Source organism: Suncus etruscus, chromosome 8 (assembly GCF_024139225.1).
Source record: "Suncus etruscus isolate mSunEtr1 chromosome 8, mSunEtr1.pri.cur, whole genome shotgun sequence".
NCBI classification, from domain to species: domain Eukaryota; kingdom Metazoa; phylum Chordata; class Mammalia; order Eulipotyphla; family Soricidae; genus Suncus; species Suncus etruscus.
The window spans coordinates 69,000,112-69,024,251 of NC_064855.1; the positions used below are offsets into that span (position 1 = coordinate 69,000,112).

General features: G+C 36.1%; 1 protein-coding gene across 1 annotated transcript in view; it reads left to right on the forward strand.

The window, feature by feature from the left end:
* The window catches only part of EPSTI1 (epithelial stromal interaction 1), a 118,745-nt gene extending 95,611 nt beyond the window's left edge, over positions 1-23,134 (forward strand). Inside the window, 3 exon segments of the mRNA XM_049778492.1 lie at positions 2,919-2,992; positions 9,439-9,538; positions 23,054-23,134. Coding sequence (XP_049634449.1) covers positions 2,919-2,992; positions 9,439-9,538; positions 23,054-23,134 — 255 coding nt within the window.
* Positions 23,135-24,140: the final 1,006 nt, after the last annotated feature.

The following is a 24,140-nucleotide window of genomic DNA, read 5'->3' on the forward strand; positions in this document are numbered from 1 at the left end:
GTTTAGTCCTAGAAATATGAATTGAAAAAAAATCTTAAAGGTCCAAATCTTTAAGAGCCAAACAGATTAAGAGATTGCCATGACAAATAAATATTAGCATCTTGAAGCTAAAAAAGTAAAGTAGGGAAAAACAAAGATCATGCCTAAGAATTGATGCTGATTAAAATAACTTTGATGCAAGTTGGGAATTGTAGACATCTGGTAGCTTTGGAGACTAGGGTGGAAAAAAGATGAATTGGACATCCAAGCTGAAAGGAAGATGATGTGGAAACCAAACCGGGGACTGTAAGACCCATAGAGCCTATTTCCCACCACACTAAAAAATATTTTAAATTGTACTGAAAAGAGATGGGATTGGCAATATACTGGCAGGGTAAGTTTGGATTGGGATAAAGACAGTAATGAAGCCATATGTCTTCTTCCACACTAGCATGTCAAAATGTAACAGTACTGGTCATTTTTTTATTTTTTAATCTTTTATTTTTTTATTTTATTTTTTTAGTTTAGGACATAGGACATTTTAACACATAGCAGTGCTCCAAGCTTAATCCTGACTCTGTACTCAGAGATCACTTATGGGTGGACTTGGGGGACTGCTTGTGGTATAGAAGTTTGAACAAGGCTTAACTCTGTGCCAGATGAGAGCCATACTTTTATCTCTGGCTCAGTTTAGAATTTAATGGTATGATAATTGAGGCTGACGTGATCGTTCAGTGGGCAGGACACTTCCCTTGCACGTGCTTGATCCAGGTTCAATCTCTAGCAACCCAGATGGTTTTCTGAGCATTATCAAGAAAATTCCTGAGTGCAGAGCCAGGAATGACTATGCATCATGGTGTGTTGACCCCAAACCAAAAATTAAATGAATAAAATATTTTAGATAAAAAATTGTAAATAGGTAATCAATGAAACCATACACAAAAATAAAGAGTGAGGGGAAGAATAGAATATTATTTTCATGATAGCAATAATCAGTAAAACTATTATTAATAGACTTACAATATGTACTTATATTATAGCAAAAGACATTACAAGAAATAAGACTTGTGCTATTGAGGAAAAGTGAGTTTCTAGCATAGGCGTGGCATCGAAGTAGTTAAGAAATACTTTTAAAATATATACATAAATATCATTCAGGTATATTCAAAGAACTCAATGTTTTCTCTCATTGGTGGTATTAGGAATCAGGATTTAATGTGCTTTCAGTGATGATTCTTAATATATTTGGAATATTACAGTATAAGATACCAGTTCTATTTTTAATCTGGGAGTATTAAAAGATTATTGAAGTTTAATAAATAAATTGTTAATATGAATTTATTTTATACTTTTCAAGATGCTTTGTTCTAAAAAGTATATGTCTATATATTTATTTATTATATATATTTATTATATATTTATTAAGACATGGCATTATTTTCACTACTAGAAAAAAACCTCTGACTTTGGACACTTATGACATGAACCTAACAACTCTTCCCTCTCCCTTTTTCTGTGTTTAAACTCTGTTGACCTCAAGGTAGAGAGTGGAGTTTTAAGGAAACCTGACCAGAATGATTGTAATGCTAGTAACTGAGAGGGAAGTAAAGGTATTTCTTCTAAGATGATCTTCAAAATGCTTAGAGCTAGATATTATTTGTAGTAATATGATCTTCTGGTCAAAGTAAGATCTCTCCAAAGTTCTGCCAGTATTAGAAATAACAAGTCAATAATGAGTGAGTGTTTATTCTCTAGCTTGAAAATGCTTTGCTAATATAATAGTACTACAGAATTGAATTCAATTTTTATTTAAGTGGTTAAATTTTTTTTAGGAAAGAAATAACTGATAAAGAAAAATATGCCATTATGTGGATTAACTTAATGATCTCATTTGGAGACTGGAGCATAGTACAGTGGGTAGGGTATATGTCTTGCATGTAGTCTACCCTCACTTGATCCCTGGTTCCACAAGCCTGCCTAAAGTAATTTCTGAGCACAGAGTTAGGAGTAACCCCCAACGGCTTCATGCCCCCATCCAAAAAAAAAGAAAAAAAAAGAATTCATTTGATTTTTCTTTCTTGAATAAGACAGTAAGTTGTTTGACTTGCATTATGTTTTCTTCTTTTATTTTTTCCCTAATTTTTGGGGCCACACCCAGGTGTGCTCAGGGATTATTTTTGACCCTGTGTTCCAGGAACCGTATGGGATACCAGGGACCAAATTTGGGTTAACTGCATGCAAGGCAAGCATTTTATCCTTGTACGACTCTTCCAGCCCCCTCTATGTAATTCTTAATCTTTTATTTCTAATAATACTTGATCATGAATATTGAAATTTTTTTTTTTTTTTGGTTTTTGGGTCACACCCGGCGGTGCTCAGGGGTGCTCCTGGCTGTCTGCTAGGAAATAGCTCCTGACAGGCACGGGGGACCATATGGGACACCAGGATTCGAACCAACCACCTTAGGTTCTGGATCGGCTGCTTGCAAGGCAAACACCGCTGTGCTATCTCTCCGGGCCCGAATATTGAATTTTTTAATCTCACAATTTTATGCTCAGATCTCTTATTTAACTAAGGCACAATGAATTTCACTACATAGTTAGATAATAAAGTAATTTCTTTTGGAAGTGATATCTAAATAAACATTTATTTTATTTTAACTTTTATTTATTTATTTTTGGTTTGGGGTCACACTCAGGGTTAAGTGCTCAGAAATCACTCCTAGTTTGGGGGCCATATGCAATGCCAGGAGATTGAACCTCGGTCCCTCCTGAGTCATCTGCAAGGCAGATGCCCTACCTCTGTGCCATCACTCTGGCCCTGAATAAAAATTTTAGAAAGAAATACTGCACAAGTCGTGGTTAAAATGTAATTGATTTAAGTATCTTTTGTACAATTGTATTAATTAAAAAACATATTTTAATTTTTATTGATTCTAGAGTGAATTGCTGAAATTTAAGCAACAGCAACAGGAGGAACAAAGAATCAGAGCCCACCAGTCTGAACAAAGAAGGTATAAATGGCCAACAAAATAAGTATATGAGCTAAACCAATTACTTATGAAGTTTTAGCAATGTTTTAATAAAATACTACATTTGTATTAATAGAGTTTTAGATTGCATATTACCTTTTAAATCTTTATAGTATGGTGATTGTAGGAATATTCATTGCTACACACAAACATGCACACAAAAAATGGAAACTTTTGATACTAGGAATTTATACTAGAAAAGTAAATCAGGCTAGTGCTTATTTATTTAGGTTATTTGTATTTTACCTATTGTGGGGCAAAACTTAATCTTTTGAAGTCATGTTTTATCAGATGAAAACTACTTTGGAATAATTTAACCAATATAAATAGTAGAATACCTATATTTGAATACAGATGCTTAGACAAAAATCACATTAAAGTAATTTAATATTGATTAATATATTAGGAGAAAAATCTTAAAGTCTAACCACTAAGTATTTTACTCCCAATAATAAGTTTTTAAGAAAACTCAGTAAAATGTCAAATGTTGAGATAGTACTAGGAAGCACCATGTTGTCTTTTTTAATCTAGAATTTTGGGGAAGATGTGGACTATTTTCTTTCTGTTAGTTTATTTAACTCACTAACTAAATGGACCCCTTTTCTTTGTTTCTTTTTTAAATTAAAAAAATTTTTTTTAGCTACACCCAGCTGTGCTCAGGACTTCCTACTGGATCTGCATTCAGAGATCAGTTTTGGAGAGCTTAGGGGACCACATGGGGTTTGGGGATCAAACCCTGGTCAACTGCACACAAAGCAAACACCAGAGAATCTGATTTTTGTTGGTTGATTGGTTGTTTTGGGGAGCACACCAAGCGATTCTCAGGAACTTACTTCTGGCTCTCTGCTCACTCAACTAAATGTGGTACCAGGGATGGAAGACCGGTTAGTTAGGTGATTGCAAAGCCAAGTGTGTAACCCACTGCACTATCTTTCTGGCCTCTGGATGTTTTCTGGCTTTGGTTTTGTTAGTAAGGGGCACACTAAGTGATAATTAGGGCTTATTCCTAGCACTATACTCAGGGATCACTTTTTTTGGTGTCAGAACCATATGGCAAGCCTGCATTGAACCTAGCTTGGCCAAGCACAAAGAAAGCACATTGCCACTGTACTGTGGTTCTGACCCCTGGATGGTTTCGTATAGTCATTTGATAGATAATATTTTGACATTGTCCATCAAAAAATTAAAATATCAAACATGACTATGTGTATTCTCTGCATTTAAAGAAAAAAAAATTGAGACATGGATGGGTTAGCTACTTTGTTGGATATATGAAATAATTATTTTTAACTGACTCTACAGAAATAGGCTATAAGTTAGGTATGGTAAAAAAAAAAGGTCTTTTTAGGAGCCAGAGCAATAGGATAGTAGGTCTGGTGCTTGCCTTGTATGTGGCTCACCCAGGTTCAATTCTCGACATTCCATATGGTTTCCTGGGTTCTGTCAGAAATGCAGGGGCAGAAATAACCCTTGAACATTGTCAGATGTGGCTCTAAGTAAAAAGATAACAAAAACATTATCTTAAAAAGAATTTTATTATGGGGTCGGATGGTGGCGCAGGCGGTAGGGCATTTGTTTGTCTTGCACGTGCTAACCTAGGATGGACTGTGGTTCAATCCCCCCGCGTCTCATATGTTCCTCCAAGCCAAGGGCAATTTCTGAACACATAGCCAGGAGTAACCCCTGAGTGTTATCAGGTGTGGCCCAAAAACCAAAAAAAAAACTTTGAAATGAAAAGTACTGATATTGTATTTCTGTAGCTTTTATATAATTGTCTGTATTTATACAATTTTTAATAGGAACCAATTATTTCTCTGGATATTTGAGGAATATTCGAATTGGTTGCAAGGCCTTAAGCATCATAAGGATAGTGATGTGTCATCTTAATTGACCCATTATTAAGAAATGAATGGGCTCTAATAAAAGCTTATTTGATTAGAGATAGAAAGATTATCTTTTTTGTTAGAAGAATACAGAAATCCTTTTTTAGGTTTATTCTATACTGCTAAATATATAAATATTGGTGTAATTATTTCTTACACCTTATTTTATCTTCCAATTGATGATAATTAGATATGGATACATTTTTTAATACTCAAGGAACTCTGGATAATAAACTCAGAAACCAGTTTTGAAACAGCTGATTAAGATCTTAAACAAATTTTATGTTTCAATCAGTTTTCGGAGGGAGCTTGTGTTTATATTGTTCTTTAGAGTTGCAGGGAGCGTTCCATTATTATATAAAAATACTCACTTGGTAGCCTCTTAATGAATAAAATAGCTGTGTGTATTCCTGCTGTGGCTCACAACACACATCATGTAGCAAGTGTATAGGGAACATACATTTCATTTCTCCAGAGCATAATTTTATTAGCATACAAAATAATATGCTTTGTACTGGTTATAATAAGTTCATGAAGCAGAAAATTCAACCCTGCATTTTAGAATAGAAAATATGTAGGGTTCCTTACACTTGTCTCCTGAATTTTATGATTTCTTAGCTTGAGTTCCCCTAACCTAGTATTCCTGACTTCTTAAGTAAGATAGTAGAAAAAACATAGAGGAAAGACAGACGTTCACTGGGAGTGGAGAGAAATTAGGTCTCCAGCTGAAAACTGAGATGAACAGAGCTGATTTGTTGAAAAGTGAATCATCCTTAAATGATGGTGGTTTTATTTTAAGTATTTTGTTTTGAATCTCAATCATTGTTCCAGTGTTCTGGAGCCCAAGAACCATTCTCAACAATGGATGCTTCTATGGGCACTTGGGTGGTGCTGCTTAGTCACTACTGCTGGGGCTTATCAGATCACTCTCAGTATAAACCTGTGGTGCTAGGGAATAAACTCAGGCTATTGTACATTTAAGGCATGTACTCCTTGACCTTCAATAATAGTTTTTATCCAGGTTAACCCTGTGGAGAAATCCAGAGCACCAGCTTGACAGCAGTAAAATATGTGTAGTTTCTCCAACTAGAAATAGAAATATAAACTGACAATTTTATTTTTTATATTTTATTTTCAACAAGAATTGAGAAAAATAATCTTTCTACCAACCATGATCTCTGGTTGACCTATTTTCCAGCAAACACAGGGCCTAACTATCAAAGCACACTGTTATGTCCTCTTAACTGAAATTCAATAATGAATCATGGCTTCTTTTGTATTTATGTAAAATTCAGTTTCTGAGGCAGTTGACAGCTATATTGAATCCAGCACTTAGCCACTGTCAGTGGTTCCATGATGCTGCTGCCATCACACAAGCAGGTGAAAAGGGGGTCATGCTTATGCATGATTCTGATGATAAGATTATGCATGTGCATGAACATTCCCTAATATAGAGGATTTATTAAAATTCTATATCAAGGCATCCATTAAGTCTTTGATCTGGATGCTTGGGAATAGGGAGTAACAAGGCAGATACCCATGTGGAAATGGCCATCTGGAGAAAGGAAACAAACAAAACAGCAAGATAATTTCAGACTAGCTTAAGAGCTATGAGAATCCTATCAAGGTTGATGTTAAAAGTGAAATTGGAGATGATGAGAATCATATCACAGTTTAATCTTAAAGAAGAGGAAAAAAATGTTAAAGGAGAGATAGGAAATGATATGCTCTAAGAGCCAGTTAAAGAGATTAGAGGCTGAAACCTGTACTTGCACATCTCTGCCTTTCAGATGTTGCAGAAACAAAGGTTACAACATGGAGGGGCCAGAAAGATAGTACGTGGGTAAGGCTTTTGCCTTGTATGCAACTAACCAATCTGAATTTGATCCCTGGCATTCTATGTAGTTGGACCATGGCCAGGAGTGGTTCTTGAGTGTATAGCTAGAAGTAGCTTCTAAGAATTACCAGGCATAACAAATAATAAACAAAGTTTGCAACCTTGGGATGATCATGGGCTTTGTGAACCCAAGTAATTGGATTTAGAAAGTAAGGAAAAGAACTGACATTCAATGAGGTAGGATGTATATAAGTCAGAAAAACAAAAACAAAGATTTGTAAGTCAGTGACTTGAATTCCAAGACTAACAGGAAATAGTGGGACGGATTTAAGGAAAAAGGAAAGGCTTGATTCTTTTTTATAATTTAGTGATATGGTTGTGTGAATAATGGACTCATGATGGAGCAGTGGAAGCAGAAAGACATAGGGGAGGACAGTGAGTTGAACCAGAACGCAGATCATAGAATAAAATGCTGAGTTTATGATGCATTTAGTGGGTAGGGCCAATCATATTTTTAAGTGGTTTGGATAGAGGGTAAAATGGAGTCTGTTGAGGGAATCCCCTCTTCTTACTTTGGATAAAAAACTGCTTTGGGTAAACAGGCATCTCTGAGGAATTAGAATTAGATTTAGATCTGTTTTCCTCAATATTCAGATCTCCAGTTTAGTAAGATGTTCTTCATGCGTAGATCTCTCCAATCCAAGAGATCTAGAGACAGTAACTTAAGCATAGAGATCTACAGAGAAACCAGGCACACCATAATGTGGCACTTTGGTCAGTACATTTTATGGTAGGAAGGGAAGAAGCTTTTCATTTGTTTTAATTTGAGGACAATACCTGGCTGTGCTCAAGGCTTATTCCTGGCTCTCTGCTCAGGGCTTATTCCTGGAGAGCTCAGGGGATCAGACAGGGTGCTGAAGATTGAACCCTAATCTGCTGTGTGCTAAATTAGTGTTTTACCTGCTGTATTATCATCTGTCTGGCCCCAGGGGGAAAGAAGCTTTCTATTAACTAAGAGCTAGCAACTGCCTAATTGGATTTGAAGTTGTTGAGAAAACAGCAACCCAGAAAACCAGAGATCAAACTTGATTAACATGTGCTTGGTATTTTAGCTAGCATTGAGCAAACAGACAAGTAAACAGACTATAACTGGCTTTGCCTCCCAGCAGTCCTCATCAGAGTAACTAAATCTCCCAGTCCTGGATGAAGGATCACTTTGACATCAATTCATTTAAAACAAACAAGATCAAACAAAAAAAAAACAACAACAATAAAAACCAGGTTACACCCAGCAGTGCACAGGGCAACCAGGGCCACTAGTGCTCAGTGCTGAGGGGCAGAGCATGTGGTCCTAGGAATCAAACCCAGAACACATTTTAGACATGTGTTCTATCCTCATACCCCTTGCACACATACTGAATCTCATGACTGTAAAGGAAAATAATGTGGCTGCATCTCTTCCTTCCATGGGCCTGTGTTGAGTGACTCCCATGTGCCAAGTGCTGAATGTCTGCTGAGAGACATTAGTCTCTTAGTGGTTCCTCAAAAATCTGTTGACATTGTCTCTAATGTCAAACAAGCCTGTTTCTCAATCCTGTATGATCTGACTCTCTCAGCAATTCAGGCTGCCTTTCTTTATTTTATGTGTTTGTTGTTGTTGTTTTTGTTGTTTGTTTTGGGACTATATCCTGAAGTGCTCAGGGATCACTCCTGGTACTCTTAGGGATCATATGAGATATTAGGGATTGATCCAAGTTCAGCTACTTACAAGACAAAAGTCTTACCTGCTGTACTATGGCTCCAGCCCTGATTTTATTACTTTTTTAATTGAAAAATGATAAAATGCAACACACATTAAGGTCTGTGCAGAAAATTTAGAATGATTTATTGTTGGAGCATGGGCTAAAATTCAGTAACAGCACTTTTTTTTTTTTTTTTTTTGCATGTGTGAGATCTGGTTTCAATTACCCTCATGGCCAAAAACCCAAACAAGATAGAATACTAATTTTAAACTAAAAGCCCATGTAGCTAGCTTTAATCATAGGTTATAACTATCATCCTGCAGGTTGCTCTTAGAAAAACATTTTCCTATTTTTAAATTTATTTTTATAAAGGTACATATTTATGTGAGGTTCTCCCCTTCATAGTTTATGGTCTATGGGTTAAACTTATTTTCTGAAATTGGTTGCTAAAAGTATAACATTGAAAGTGTTTGCAATCCTCTTCTGATTTTTTTCTCCCCATAATCTCTTCCCATTTTTGTCTATTTCCAATTATGGGATTTACTTTAGGAAGGTGGGTAAGACCTATGGAAGGATACTCTCAAAAAAGCTGTTTGATTTCTATGCTTCAGTTCTTGTCTACGGGGCTATATTTCCTTAGACTCTGGATTCCTTGGCATCCTTTAGGTGTATGGTTACTGGGTTGACAAAAATCTCTTGCTGCACTGATAGAAAGTAGGTGAGTGAAACTCTGAATTTAAGAATTGTGCCTTCTTTAGCCTAAGCGAAGATTGGCACCAACTCCAGCAAAGGGCTGTTAACAGCATGTCATATGGTTAATGGAAAAAGCAGTTTCTGTAGATTTCTTCTAAGTTGAAGGGGGGGAAGCAATCCCCATAGTAGGTTCATACAGCACATTAGGTTCTCTGAAATCTCTCAGCCCTGCAGCTAGCATTCCACTTACACACATTTTTCATTGTTTTAAAGGGTAAATAATGCTTTTCTGGACCGGCTCCAAGGCAAAAGTCAACCAGGTGGCCTCGAGCACTTTGGAGGCTATTGGAATATGAATAGCAGTAACAGCTGGGTGAGTTTTTCTTTTCTTTAAAAAAAAAAATGATCTTTCAAAGTTGAAGAATAAAAACAATGAGTATTTGAAAAATATGTTGTGGCCTTCTCCCCAGATATTATTTTTTTGGTGTGCTGTTCAGCTGTGTGATGGGCAGTCAGCCAAGGTGATTACTTAAATTCCACAATAGCTTCTGAGAGAGGGTGAAAATCCTGATTCCAGCTCTGGCCAATCACTATAAAAAATGACACCTGTCCTTTGTTCTCAGTGTGATTGCCTGGAATGTGAGGCTTTTTTTTTTTTTTTTAATTTTTTTTTCTCACCCTTTGCCCAGACTTATACCAAAAACAAATGAGCTTTCACTTCAGGAAAAAATTTAAGAGAAACATGATTACAAAAATGGAAGCCTTTTCCTAGTAATATATTCTTTTAGAAACTACACATTGGAAAAAAAAACAGTAATTTTTGTTACATAATTATTTTTAAAACAACATTATGGGAAAGAGGGCTTTTTAAAAATGTTATATATTTTTTTTTTATAAAAAAATGTTCTTACAGATTTTTGGGAGGAGAATTCCTAACTATACTGAAAACCTTGCAACTGTATTGTAAAATATTTTAATGACTTTCTTTTACTCAATATATTATTGACCTAGCACCAAAGTTTCATAATGTATATTATAGGGTTTGCAATGTGTACAAAATCAAAATTAATTACAGTAGGACTTATAATTTAATTAAAGACCAAAAGTATATTATATTATATATCTATATCTATATATCTTAAAATGGACTGAAAGCATTTAATAAATACAACATAATAAAATATTTAAGTACTTACTCACCTGGAAATTCTAGTCACAATTTCTATTTAATAGATAATTGATGGGTGAAAATTTTTCAAAAGATAGTTTGCTAGAAATGTTATATTCATGTTTCCTTGAAAGAAAACTAACAGGATAAATTGGTGGGTAGATTTTTTACAATTGTGGATGTAGATTATTTATTTAAAATTGATGAATGTGGTCAAATTTGCACTGAATGCAGCATACTGGACATGTGTAGAATGTGTGCTAGACATGTATGTAATGCATGTTTAGGCCTCCTGCATTATTCTTAGAAATTAGGACAATGAAAGAGAGAAAAAGTAAGTCCAAAACATGTCTTTGCCTTATATGTTATGATATACAACTTTTTGATAATCATAACAATATGTGCATAGGAGTGAAAAATGACATATTGCAAGTTTGACAGGCTTATAGTATCTGAGTTTATAGAATTTAGTTTGTGAAATACGATTAATTACTCATATTGGGGATCAAGACTTGAACTTAAAAAATCACTGTATGTTTATTTCTATTTCAGTCCCCAAATTTAGAAATTACTTAGAAAATATTGGGAAAGATTAAATGAATACCTCTGACTGTAGATCTTACATAAGTGAGCTGTAAATCTCTAGATTCTTCATAGAATAAAAAAAGAGAAGAGGAACATTGTTATTCTCATGATGTAATGAAGGAAGACTTGCTTGAGTTTCTTGGGGGAATAGGCACATTCATGTCCAAAGTAGTTATTAGCTCTTCCCTTCAAATATGTGGGAGATAGGTGAGAATTTTCTCAGGCTCTCACTTCCAACTCTGCATTCTTACAGACATCACTACCTCTACTCTGCCCCCACCCCTCCAGAATCTCTCTCTTGCACTGAGGGGTCTTTTTATTTATTTAAAAATTACTTTATTTAAACACTGTGGTTTACACGATTGTTCATGGTGCATATTTTTTTGTTACATAGTTGTTTATGATTAAGTTTCAGTCATAGAGTGTACAACACCCTTCACCAGTGCACATTTCCTGCCACCAATGTCCCCAGTTTCCCCCTTCCCACTGAGAGGTCTTTGTTCTAACAATATTCCTTCCCCTACTTCCTGAATTGTCAATATTCCACTTCAGCTTAAAATTTTTATCAGCGTAACATATTTATAGTTGGCTGTAGTCTTTCTCCTCTTGCTACTGTCATGTCTCTTGTTTAGAGAACTAAGATCTCAAGAAAGACTAGAAATTCTCTAATTTCTTTCTTTTTCTCTTAACTTGACTTCATTTAGGTTTTAGACTTTACCAGTACAACAAAAGGAATGTTTTTATAGTAATCACAAACAGTGCACACATTGCCAAATAGAAGTTAATTTTCAGTCTTGACCTTTTTGCATTAGTGGTCATTTTGTTTCTGCTTGAAATGATTGGCTTAAAGGAATTATAAAAATATATGTGTGTGTAGTTCTTTGAATATACATATATGTATATACATACATATCCTCATTTTTGCACTCTTTCGTTTACTCATTTTGGGGACATGCCAGGTGATGCTCAAGAGTTTTTACTGATTCTGCTCAGGAATTATTTGAAACATTGCTTTGAAGACCGTATCAGAGATATAGAGATTGAACTGGGTCAGTTGTGTACAAGATACACCCAACTCACTCATTGTATTATCATACTGGCCCCTTAGTTTTCTCAACATTCTTGCCTCCAAGATCTGTTTTGGACCATTTTCTTAACATTGTGTTTACTTAATACATCAGGGGCCCCATTCATCCTCAAGAAATTAACATCTCTGCTTCTACTATATACCATCATTTTAATTTCTAAACTGGGCATTTTTCTCCAAATTCCATACTTGTGTATCCATTTGCTTCCTGTTATTTCTCCTTGATTCTCTGAGACATTTTCACCTCAAGATGTCTTTGTTAACCTTTGATTCCCTTGACCCAATATTCTCTTTATACATCTTCCTCTTGTATACCCTTCTCTTACATTCTTTATACATCTTCCTTTTATATACCCTTCTCTCACAATCCCACATCTTTATTTGTCAGCAAACCTTGATTCAAATATACCCATTTTTTTTTTGTGGTTTTTTGGTCACACCCGGCAGTGCTCAGGGGTTACTCCTGGCTTCATGCTCAGAAATTGCTCCCGGCAGGCACGGGGGACCATATGGGACGCCGGGATTCGAACCGATGACCTTCTGGATGAAAGGCAAACGCCTTACCTCCATGCTATCTCTCCGGCCCAAATATACCCATTTTTTAAATGTTATCAACACCTTCACCACTTTTACTCTGCTAAGTGTTCAAGATTATTTCAAATACTAGAAACTTTTTCCAGATAAAATACATCAAGCATTCCTCAGCTATTTTGAAATGTAACTTTAACTCAAAATCAAACAATAAAGAAAAAGAAAATGATGACTTGGTCTTATACAGAGTTTTTTCTTTCTTTTTTTCAACAGTATTGCTCATAATTTTTATTAATATCTTTATTTAAACACTTTAATTATAAATATGCTCGTAGTTGGGTTTCGGTCATGTAAAGAACATCCCCCCCTTCACCAGTGCAACATTCCCATCACCAATGTCCCAAATCTTCCTGCTCCTTACCCCACCCCCACCTGTACTCTAGATAGGCTTTCTACTTCCCTCATTCATTCACACTGTTAGAGTTTTTTCTTAAATACAAAATTCTAACAGCTTATAGTGATTTTTTAAAAAGACATTATATGCTATAATCAAATTGAGTATGGAGAGCTAGTTCAATGAGTTAGAGTACATAGTTTGCATGCTGGAGGTCCAGGTTAGTTCATTGGCACAACATGACCCCTGAACATTGTCAAGAGCAATTCTAGACTACAGAACAAGGAGTATCACCTGAGCATTGCTGGGTATGGTCCCCAAACCAAATCTATTTTTTTGCTTTTTATTTACATTTTGTTTTTTTGAGGGACATCCTCATTGGTGTCTATGACTTACTTCTAGATATGTGTTACCAGGGAATATTCCTGGTGATATTTGAAGTACAATTTACAGTGCCAAATATTTGAACCACAGCCAGCTACATGTAAGTAGCTACAGCTACTTTACAGAGAGATTATCCCTATAGTATCCCTGTAGTCACTGTTTATCTTTGGCTTAAATAACTTCCATATATTAAAGTATATATTTTAAAATATATAAAGTATATTTTGGTTTTCTAGAGTTATCTATTAATTTTCAGGACTCACTGAGGATAAACCATTTAAAGAATCACTGCTAATTATCCTTTCTCTGATGCCAGTGGGTAAAACTCTTTGGGATGCTTTGTAAACTTTCAATCCAGTGTCTTCAAGGGCAGCTGAGCATTTCTATGATCTAGGAGGCTAGCTAAGATTTGAGCATTAAAGCAGCAATAGTCTGAAGCTCCAATAAAGCTTTATCCAGCATTCTAAGATCCTGGTTAGAGATCTCATGACCCTTGCACATGGTTGAAAGAAGGGGGATTAAATTAGTCTTGTGCCTTTTCTCAAGGTCCCCTTACACATCACCTTTTTGCTGCATACTACAAAGTCACACTGTTCCAGGCATTTCCATTTAAATTGCTCACTCCACATTGTGTTCCTCCTGTCCTTGCTCTAACTGGGAGGTTTGTGGCAGTATTTGTGACCACTCTTATCTGTGACCCACATTAGCCTATGTAAGAACACAGCAGATGAGCCATCACTCAACAAGCCATTACGTTCTTGACAGTGACCATTTTGTGAATCTAATGTGATGGGACTTGAAAGTTAAATCATTTCACTAGGACTTTAAATCATTTAAAATAGTCATTTCAACTCAATGTAGTACCAAAGTTATTTGAAGGAACTTTATTTTGGACTACAAAGACTTGCATTTTGTTCTGCTGCATGTGCTATAAAATTTGTTTTCTTTATCTTTCAGGATCTATGAGAAATATTTGGACTTGGTCAACTGACATTACAAGCATCCTCATCAGCCTTTGAATACGCATTCGCTAATGTGACTGTTCAGCCTCACTGTTTTTAACCTGGACTTTATCTGTCCTCCCACTCTGTTGAAAGACAAAGATGGCCAGTTTCTCCTTGTCATTATTTTATGCATATTTGCAGAAGCTGATTATTGAACGCATATTTAATCTAGGCTGCCAATGAAATCTTACATTATTTTTCTAATTGGTTTCACCTCTTATGGAAAGTGTAATTAAAGCTACATTAATAAGATTTTTTAAAAAAGGTTAGAATCATTTGATGACTTCAGGTTAGAGCTGTGGATGCTGCCTACTTTTCTGCTAAAGTAGTTAATTCTTATCTAATTCTCAAATCAGGCTGAGGGAAGCTTTGGCATTTTCTTTTAGATTTTAATTCCTGCATTCTTAGCCCAGCATACAAATGTAAATGAAAGGAAAAAATAGATCTTTTATACTCAACTATTTTGAAATAAATTTTGAATTACTTTTGCAAATGTAGTTTTATATTTTTAAATGAAATGCTCTGGTGTTTCTTTCTCTTAAGGCATCTCATTTGTACATTCCTTTTACATATATATATACATATATATATATAAATCAAATGTTATTTCTATTGGATCTGACTGTGGTATTGATTGACTTACTAACACTCTTCCAGTTACTTTTCTGAGAGGTCGTGATTGTTATAAAAATCAGCTAGATACAAATATAGCTGTCATACATAGTTTTAGCTGTTTTGGAAACTTGTTCTATTCAACCTATTTCATATTGCTATTCAATTGGTTTTTCTAACTTTTATTACCTTCAACTAGTTTATAGATACTAGAGTGTATGAATATTGGTTTTCCATGATACATATTTCATCCCCAAGCCTCCATGTTTTCCATGGAAAACATTGCATTCAGTCTCAAAATAAAGACTGGAAAAAATGAATAATTTTTGCAACTGTACAACTGGTAAGAAAGACTTTGAAACACTGGAATATTTTGTTAAAATTAATTTTCCAAGTCTCTGAATTTGGGTAAATATTTGGAGTTGAGGTTCTTTGACCAAGATTATGGGCTCATGGTGCAATGCAAGAATGAAATATAGAAAGAACGTGTGTGTGTGTGTGTGTGTGTGTGTGTGTGTGTGTGTGTGTGTTAGGAGGAGAACAGATGGTGTTCAACTAGATTCTCTGGAGTAAATAATGTAGATACTCTTGGTTTCCTCACTCTGCAGCCAGCTGAAGCTGCATTAGTGCTATTGACACTAGCATAAAATGTTGGTTCCATTTGAAATCCTTGTCATTGCCTTCTGTAGGGAGAGCAAAATCCATCAGACTGGGTTGAAAATATTGCCAAATAGATTGTTGTAGCATTTCACTGTGGCATGCAGCCATTTCAACTCTCCATTTGCCAGCCAGCTAACTCACAGCCTACAGCCTTCTGCTCAACATTTCTTATTTGCTGCTACTTACTACTAGGTAAACAGGAGTGCATTAGAGAAAGGAATAATTATTATTTAGCTTTGAGAAGTTGGAAATTTCCCTTCCACTGATGCTGGATCCCATATTTTCCAACCAATATTTTGTTTAGATATCTGTTTTCATTAAAAAGCAAATTGTATTGGTAGACACACTAAATTTGTTATAAAATTCTAGAATAGGTGTAGAGTTGTGAACATTGTCCTTTGCATACTTATCTCTATAGGCAGAAATAACTAAAAAATAAACAAAGGTGTGTGAATGAGGCTGTCTACCATTTTGCTTTTCACATTTAATCTATCCTGTTGAATTAGTTTATATAAAATATGAGTTAATTTGTGGGTAACTCTATATGAAAATCTCAAGTTCGAATCACCATTACCATTACTTCATTTTTTTTTTTTTGTTTTTTTGTTTTTGGGCCACACCTGGTGACACTCGGGGGTTACTCCTGGATATGTACTCAGAAATTGCTCCTGTCTTGGGGGCCATATGTGATGCCGGGGGATTGAATCGCGGTCTGTCCTAGGTTAGTGCATGTAAGGGCAAACACCTTACTGCTTGCACCACGTGCTCCAGCCCCTGCTTCAATTTTTTTTTTAAAGAAAAAATACTACTCATCTTCTCTCAAATGTTTCAACATACTAAAAGGAAAGAAATGCTTCTGTTTTATGAGGACAGCAGAGCACTATTTAGCACCAAAACTAAACACAGATTGTCCAGTAAAAGAAAATTACAACCAGCATCTCTGATGAACATAAATGCAAAACGTCTAAACAAAACTAATCAAAAATAAATGGAAAAGATCATATACCATGATCAGGTGGGATTTACCCCATTTATTCCATTTACAAATGGGGTATAATAAACCATCAAAGTAATTAATCAAAACAAAAAAAAAATAAGGCACTAGAGAGAGAGAATGCAGTCAGTAAGTTGCTGGCTTTGCAAATAACTGACCCTTGTTCAATAGCTGCTACTGTCTGTCGTCTCCCAAGTACCACCAGAATATGATTCCTGTGCATAGAACCAGATGTGGCTCAAGCTTCTTTCTTAAAAAAAAAGTTCAATCCTCAGTAAGCAAGTGTATTAAGCACTATAGCAGCATGTGTGCAAGCACTGCTGATCACTGCAGCTAATTCTTTGTGTCTGATGCCCAGTTATAGCCACAATAGTAAAGGAAGGAAAAGGGAAAAAGTGAAATACTCATTATATGGATATGGATGTGAAGAATGATGCTATCAAAGGCCCATTCTACATAAAGCAAAATACAAATTTAGTATTTGTTTTTCTAGTTGTTTTTGAGTAACATTCTTCACAAGACTAGAACAAAAGGAGTATAAAATTGGTATGGGAAACAATGAAAAGTCTCATAATTAAAGCAATTATGAGGAAAAATGGACAAAAACAGAAGTATGATACTATTTAATTCAAGTTAGACCATAAAGCTACAGTAATCAAAGTATGGTGGCACTAGAAAGGATAAAAGACACACAGATTAATGGGATGAATCAAGAGCTCAGAAGTAGAAGCACATATATATGAATAACTGATTTAAAATGAGGGATCAATTTATAAAATAGAAAATGGGATGTCTGAGAAATTGTACCATGAACATTATGCAAGTTTAATTATAATTATACCAAATTAATCCAAATGAAAGAATAAAAAATTTGGGTGTAATACCTGAACTAAAAAATACATAGAAGGAAACAGGCAATAAGCTCTATGACATAGATTGTGAGCCACAAATGCTTTTAGACTGAGGGACTTTGTGTCACGCCCTTCATACAAAATTGTAGATGAGATTGGCATGGATTTATTTGTTGTTTTGTGTTTTTTTCCTTTTAAATATTCTCTTTTTCTTCTTTCTTTCTTTCTTTGTCTTCCTTCCTTCCTTCCTTCCTTCCTTCCTTCCTTCCTTCCTTCCTTCCTTCCTTCCTTCCTTCCTTCCTTCCTTCCTTCCTTCCTTCCTTCCTTCCTTCCTCCTTCCTTCCTCCCTTCCTTCCTTCCTCCCTCCCTTTCTCCCTTTTTTCTTCCTTCCTCCCTTCCTCCCTCCCGCCCTCCCTCCTTCCTTCCTCCCTCCCTCCCTCCCTCCCTCCCTCCCTCCCTCCCTCCCTCCCTCCCTCCCTCCCTCCCTCCCTCCCTCCCTTCCTTCCTTCCTTCCTTCCTTCCTTCCTTCCTTCCTTCCTTCCTTCCTTCCTTCCTTCCTTCCTCCCTTCCTTCTTTTCTTTCTTTCTTTCTTTTTTTTTGGGGGGGGGGGCCACACGATGACGCTCAGGGGTTACTCCTGGCTATGTGCTCAGCAATCGCTTCTGGCTTGAAGGGCCATAGGGGACGCCGGGGTATCGAACCACAGTCCATCCTACCACTAGTGCATATTCTTTTTTAATAATAGAAAAACAGAAAGAAAAATATAACAAATGGGAGCATATCAAACTAAAAAGCTTCTGTATAGATAACTTTAATGGCTTCTATAAAGAATCCATTGTTAAAACAAAAAGATGCTCTATTAAATGGAAGTAGGTATTTTTAAATGATATAAAAAAGTAGGTATTTTCAAAACCATATTCAGAATATAAGAACCACCTGTATAACTCTAACAGAAAAGCGTAAAAAGAGGGCAGAAGACCTTAAATAGACATTCACAAAACAGACATACAGAGATAGCTGACAGACACACGAAAAGTTTTTTTTTCTCTTAATATTAGGTAAGTGTAATTCACAACACAATGAGATCTCACCTCACATCAGTTTTAATTACTATTATTAAAATATTTGACAAGGATTGAAGAAAGCACCTGTGCACTTTTGGTAGGAATGTGAATTGATATACCCAATATCAACAGTATAGAAGTGTCTGAAAACATAAAAATAGATCTATCATAAAATATTATTTGGGGCATTTCCTTGATGAATATACAAACACTGAAAAGATATGCAACTCTAATGTTTATTGCGATATTTTTTAGTAGAATTATATATACATATAATCCTCAATCACCTGAAAAATGAATGATTAGATAAAGATGCAGTATTTAAACACAATAGGACTACTCATCCATAACAAAAACAAAAGATTTCCATTTGCATCTGTATGGATGGTACTGATGAAATTGGTGAAGAGGGGTTTATAGTGAGATCAGAAGGAGAAAGGCATATATAATATGATTTTGTTTGTCAACTATAAAGAACAAAACAAAGGAACAAACCATACAGTTTATTAAACTCTGACAACAGGAAGGAGCAGGGTGGAGAGGACTTCCTGATTTGTGAATATTGGTGGTGGGCATGGTGTGATATATTCAGATGAGAAAGCAGTATGTCTGAAAACTACACTGCAATCTGATATTTAGCTCAAAAATTAGACTGTATTTGAAAATAGCATTTAAAAAATACCAAATGCTGACGAAACTAATGAGCCAAAATAGTCAATGGTTTTATGTAGAGAAATAATGGCAGTTGAAAACTTAAAATACCTTCCTAATACATGTAAAATGATTAAAAAAGGACAAAACTTGAATACTAGTAATTTTCTTTTTTTGATTTTTTGGGCCACACCTGGTGACACTAAGGTTTTACTCCTAGCTATGCACTCAGAAATCGCTTCTGGCTTGAGGGACCATATGGGATGTCGGGGGAATCTAACTGCAATCTGTCCTAGGTTAGCACGTGCAAGGAAAAACGCCCTCCTGCTTGTGCACTGCTCTGGCCCCAATACTAGTAATTTAAAGGAACCTATATTATAGAGGTTTTGATGTATGTGGTCAAATTACTTTCCCAAAGATGGCAACAATATGTGTTACCTCTAGAACTATGGCAAATATCATCCCTGGTATTTAATAGGCTTCAAAATACTTTTATCTCTGTGGAAAATGTGTTTATATGTAAAGAATAAACTATTTCAAATAGCCAAAATCTATAAATAATCCAGGAGTCCAAGATAGGATAACTATATAAAGAAACTAATAAATGTCGTGTTATATATGTGTATATATATGTGCATATGTATGCTCACAGTGAATACTACTGCTTGTGAGAAAAGATAAAATAATGAAAGTTGTGTGAATAGAACTGGAGGAGATCATGCTGTTTGTAGTCAGTCAGAATGGAGAGACAGAATTATTTCTCTCAGATGTGGAATGTAACAAAAGACCAAAAGCAAAAGAAGCTAAAAATTGGGGCCGGCGAGGTGGCGCTAGAGGTAAGGTGTCTGCCTTGCCAGCGCTAGCCAAGGATCAGGACCACAGTTCAATCCCCTGGTGTCCCATATGGTCCCCCCAAGCCAGGGGCAATTTCTGAGCACTTAGCCAGGAGTAACCCCTGAGCATCAAACAGGTGTGGCCCGAAAAACAAAAAACAAACAAAAAAACAAAACAAAACAAAAAAAGCTAAAATTGGTCTACAGACTGAAACTTAACATGGCAATGAAATGTATCTTAGGAGATTAGAGTATTTAAGAGATTAATAGTAAAACAAATATTTTTCTTGCCAATATTTCTAAAAATGATAACTTCAATTTAAAATTTAAGACTTGGTAAAAAAATCTAGCTGAAAAACATGTAACTTATTTTACAAAAACATATAGTCATAGAAAGCTCAATACTAACTTTGAAGATATAAATAAATAGAAATGGATTAGCTGGTTCTATTCTTAAGAATGGAGTTTTGCAGGCATGGACACTGCAGGCTATAATAGTAGGCATTAAGAGATAGAAGAAATTAAAAAAAAAGAGATAGAAGAAATAGTAAAAAGTGTAACTTTTTGGATTTTAATCTATGAAATGGGGTCATATAGTTAGCTCTGTGCCAATGTGCATGAAATAAGATTGGAGTGATGCATAATAAATGGTACATGAAGAAGAAAAATATGCTTTGTGTTTTCCTTTAGTATTACGAAGAGAATAAATTTCATGTAGCCATTTCTTTTAGAAAGTAGTTATTTTAGAATCCTTTTCTTTTTTTGGCTATTCTGTTGTTTAACAACATAGTATAAAAAGGATAACAAAGGATGCTTTTTATTCTCTCACAAATTTATTTGCTTAAAAGTGAGGGTTTTTATAAAGGCATAAAAAGGCAAAATCCGATGCTATTTTTTTATTACGTTTATTTCCCATGTCTTGATGCCGATCAGCCAGAGCAGAGGATAGACATTTGCTGCCACACTGACAATCAGACACTCCAGTGGGCTAATGATTGATCTGCTGGCTTTGCTACTCAGCTTACTTGGCATGTGCCCGAAGCCTCACTTCTCTGGTTCCTACTCCGAATGCTGCTGCAGGCTGAAGTAATAGGATAGTTGGGCACCAGAGGGCCAGCATTTCTATGTGTGCAAAAATGCTACAGGAATCATCAACTCTGTATTATAAACTGGTTAGAGATTTTAATGTTTATTTTAGAAACTCTAATTGTACCAATGGAGCCAAATTTGTGCTTTAGTAATGAGGTAGGGCAGGGGGGGGGGGACCAAAAATAGACAAGGATATTTGATGACTTTTTGTTTTTTATTTCTGTTTGGTTTTGAGTTCATACCCAGTAGTGTTCAGGGACTTCTCTTGGCTCTGTGCTCAGGAGTAACTCTTGATGGTGCTGGTGGGAATATATGACTCAGAACCAGAATCCTATCATTGTAACAAGGCAGGGGCATCATGCTGTGCCTGAAGGAATATTTGAAATAGGTCATTATAAATTAGAAAATAAGATCTCAAAATAGTAATGTAACATTGACAGTCTAGTTTGTTTCCAATATGGGATCATGGAGACACAAATGGTCTATTTCTGTTCTCAGAGAATAGAGCAGTCAGGATGGGCAAGCGTTTATGTCTATATTAAACAGTCCTCATATCTATGGGATATTGTTTCTTTCTTTTTTTTTTTTTTTTTTTTTTTTTTTTGGTTTTTTGGGCCACACCCGCGTTACTCAGAGGTTACTCCTGGCTGTCTGCTCAGAAATAGCTCCTGGCAGGCATGGGGAACCATATGGGACACTGGGATTCGAACCAACCACCTTGGTCCTGGATTGCTGCTTGCAAGGCAAACGCCGCTGTGCTATCTCTCCAGGCCCTATTGTTTCTTTTTTTTTTTTTTTGGTTTTTTTTTTGGGCCACACCCGGTAACGCTCAGGGTTACTCCTGGCTATGTGCTCAGAAGTTGCTCCTGCTTGGGGGACCATATGGGACACCGGGGGATCGAACCGCGGTCCGCTCCAGGCTAGCGCAGGCAGGCAGGCACCTTACCTTTAGCGCCACCGCCCGGCCCCAATTTCTTTCTTATTTCTGTTCTATATACCATAAAAAATCAGCAGGAAGTTCTGTTCACCTTAGCCACTAAAGTACCTGGGCTGTTGATAGCTACCTTTATTTTTGTTTGCTCTGCAACAGGAAGTATTAACAGTGGTATCATGCATAGAGTAATTGCTTTCCCCAGAAAACAGTAGTTGGTATTTCTGTTTATATTTTATTGGCCAGAACAAGTCATATAGCTAGTCCTAACTTTGAACAGAATTCTACAATATTCCCAGAAAGAAAAAGAGAACTAGAGCATTTTATAAATAGCCCAATGATTACACAAAGAAATGCTCTATAAGATGGAAGAAGCAAGACAAAGACTCAGGCATAAAAACATTTAAGGTAAAAGATACATATAAAAGTAAAATACAAGTCCTGCTCAGTTCAGAAATTTTCATCGGGTTAACATGCAAGGTATTGTGCAAGGCATGCCAATAACAAACACATATAAAGCAGCCATAAAAGAATTGAACATTGTGTTAAGGATATATGCACATACATATGTGACAAGATCTATACAAAGCCATGAGGCAACAAATGTATGACAGAATATAGCATGCTTTATGCACAATATTTAAAAGCCTGGGCTTTTGAAGGGTTGTGAGAAACTAATTATCATGATTAAGGTTTTACTTCATTTATGTATCTAACTCTCTGTTGTTATTGTTGAGATCATTGGGGGTCTCATACTTGGCTGAGGTGCTTGCCAGGACTTTTATTCTTTTTGTTTGTTTGTTTGGCCACACCTGGCAGCGCACAGGGGTTACTTCTGGCTCAGAAATCATCCCTGGAAGGCTCAGGGACCATATGGGATGTGAGGGTTGAGCCTATTCAGCTGCTATAGATCTAGGGTTTTTATTCTTGACTTTCAGGGCTTGACCATGTGTTTACTAGAGGAGGGACTCCTGGCTTTGGTGCTCATAAATCTTTGGTGTTGGTGCTCACAAGATCTTTAGTTGTGATATTCTCACATGTGTGCTTTAGGTCACAAACTTTGGTAGCGGCTCTCGGATCTTAGACAGCAGGACAAACAGGTCTATACTTGTGGGCAGCATTAAGGATTAAATTTATGGCCTCACACTGTGAGGTAGGCTTAGCCATTCCCTAAGCCCTACAGTTATGTTTTAAATAAATCATGGTTAATCTTGTAGAAGGCAGATTAGAGGGAGGCAATGCCAGAGGTTTGTGGAGAGAGGTATCTATTAAGGGGACTAATTTTTATTAAGTATGAAAGGGAGGGAAATATCAGAACAGAAAGTTTCCTTTATGCACTGATATTTTTTTAAATAAGTAAAAGAATTTGTTGTAATTTTCTTCTTTAATAAATAATTTTTTAATTAAATCACTGTGAAGTACACAATTACAAAGTTGTTCATGATGGAGTTCAGTCACACAATGTAACAATACCCTTCACCAGTGCACATTTCCCACCACCAATGTCTCCATTTCCCTCCTGCCCTCCTTTCCTTCTCCTCCTTTCCTTCTTCTCTGCCTGCCTCTGTGGCAGATATTTTTCTTCTCTCTCTCCCTCTCTTTCTTTTTTCTTCTAAGACACTGTGATTTGCAGCATTATTACTGAACAAGTTTGCTCTGGGGTTTTTGACAACTGGCTTACCCCAGGTGTAATATAAGTGAAGAGGCAAAGACTCTTGACATATGGATATTAGATGAAGCAGGCCCATTACCAAAATGGCAGACTGCTCAGGGGAGCTGCTGACACAAAGGCAACAGTCTTTCCCATATGTAGTATGAAAGGATGCTGATGATACCTGTCTTTTATGTCTGTAGGTTATTAGCAATCCCATGAGCAGTTTTCTCTTGGAAAGAACTATAATGTTACTAGGAGGCTTGGGTGTCTAGCATTGCCATACATTAGCTTAGAATATATTACTGTGCCGAACTTCTAGAACCATAAAGAAAGACTCCATCCTAGGCTCCATCCTATGACCTGTACAAATACCAAGACCTCTAGCTACAGAGGCCTGATTTTATCATCCACAACTGAGCAGAAAGTTTCCAGACATCACAAAAGGACCTAGGGAAGAGAATTAAGAGCATGTACTAAGCCTGT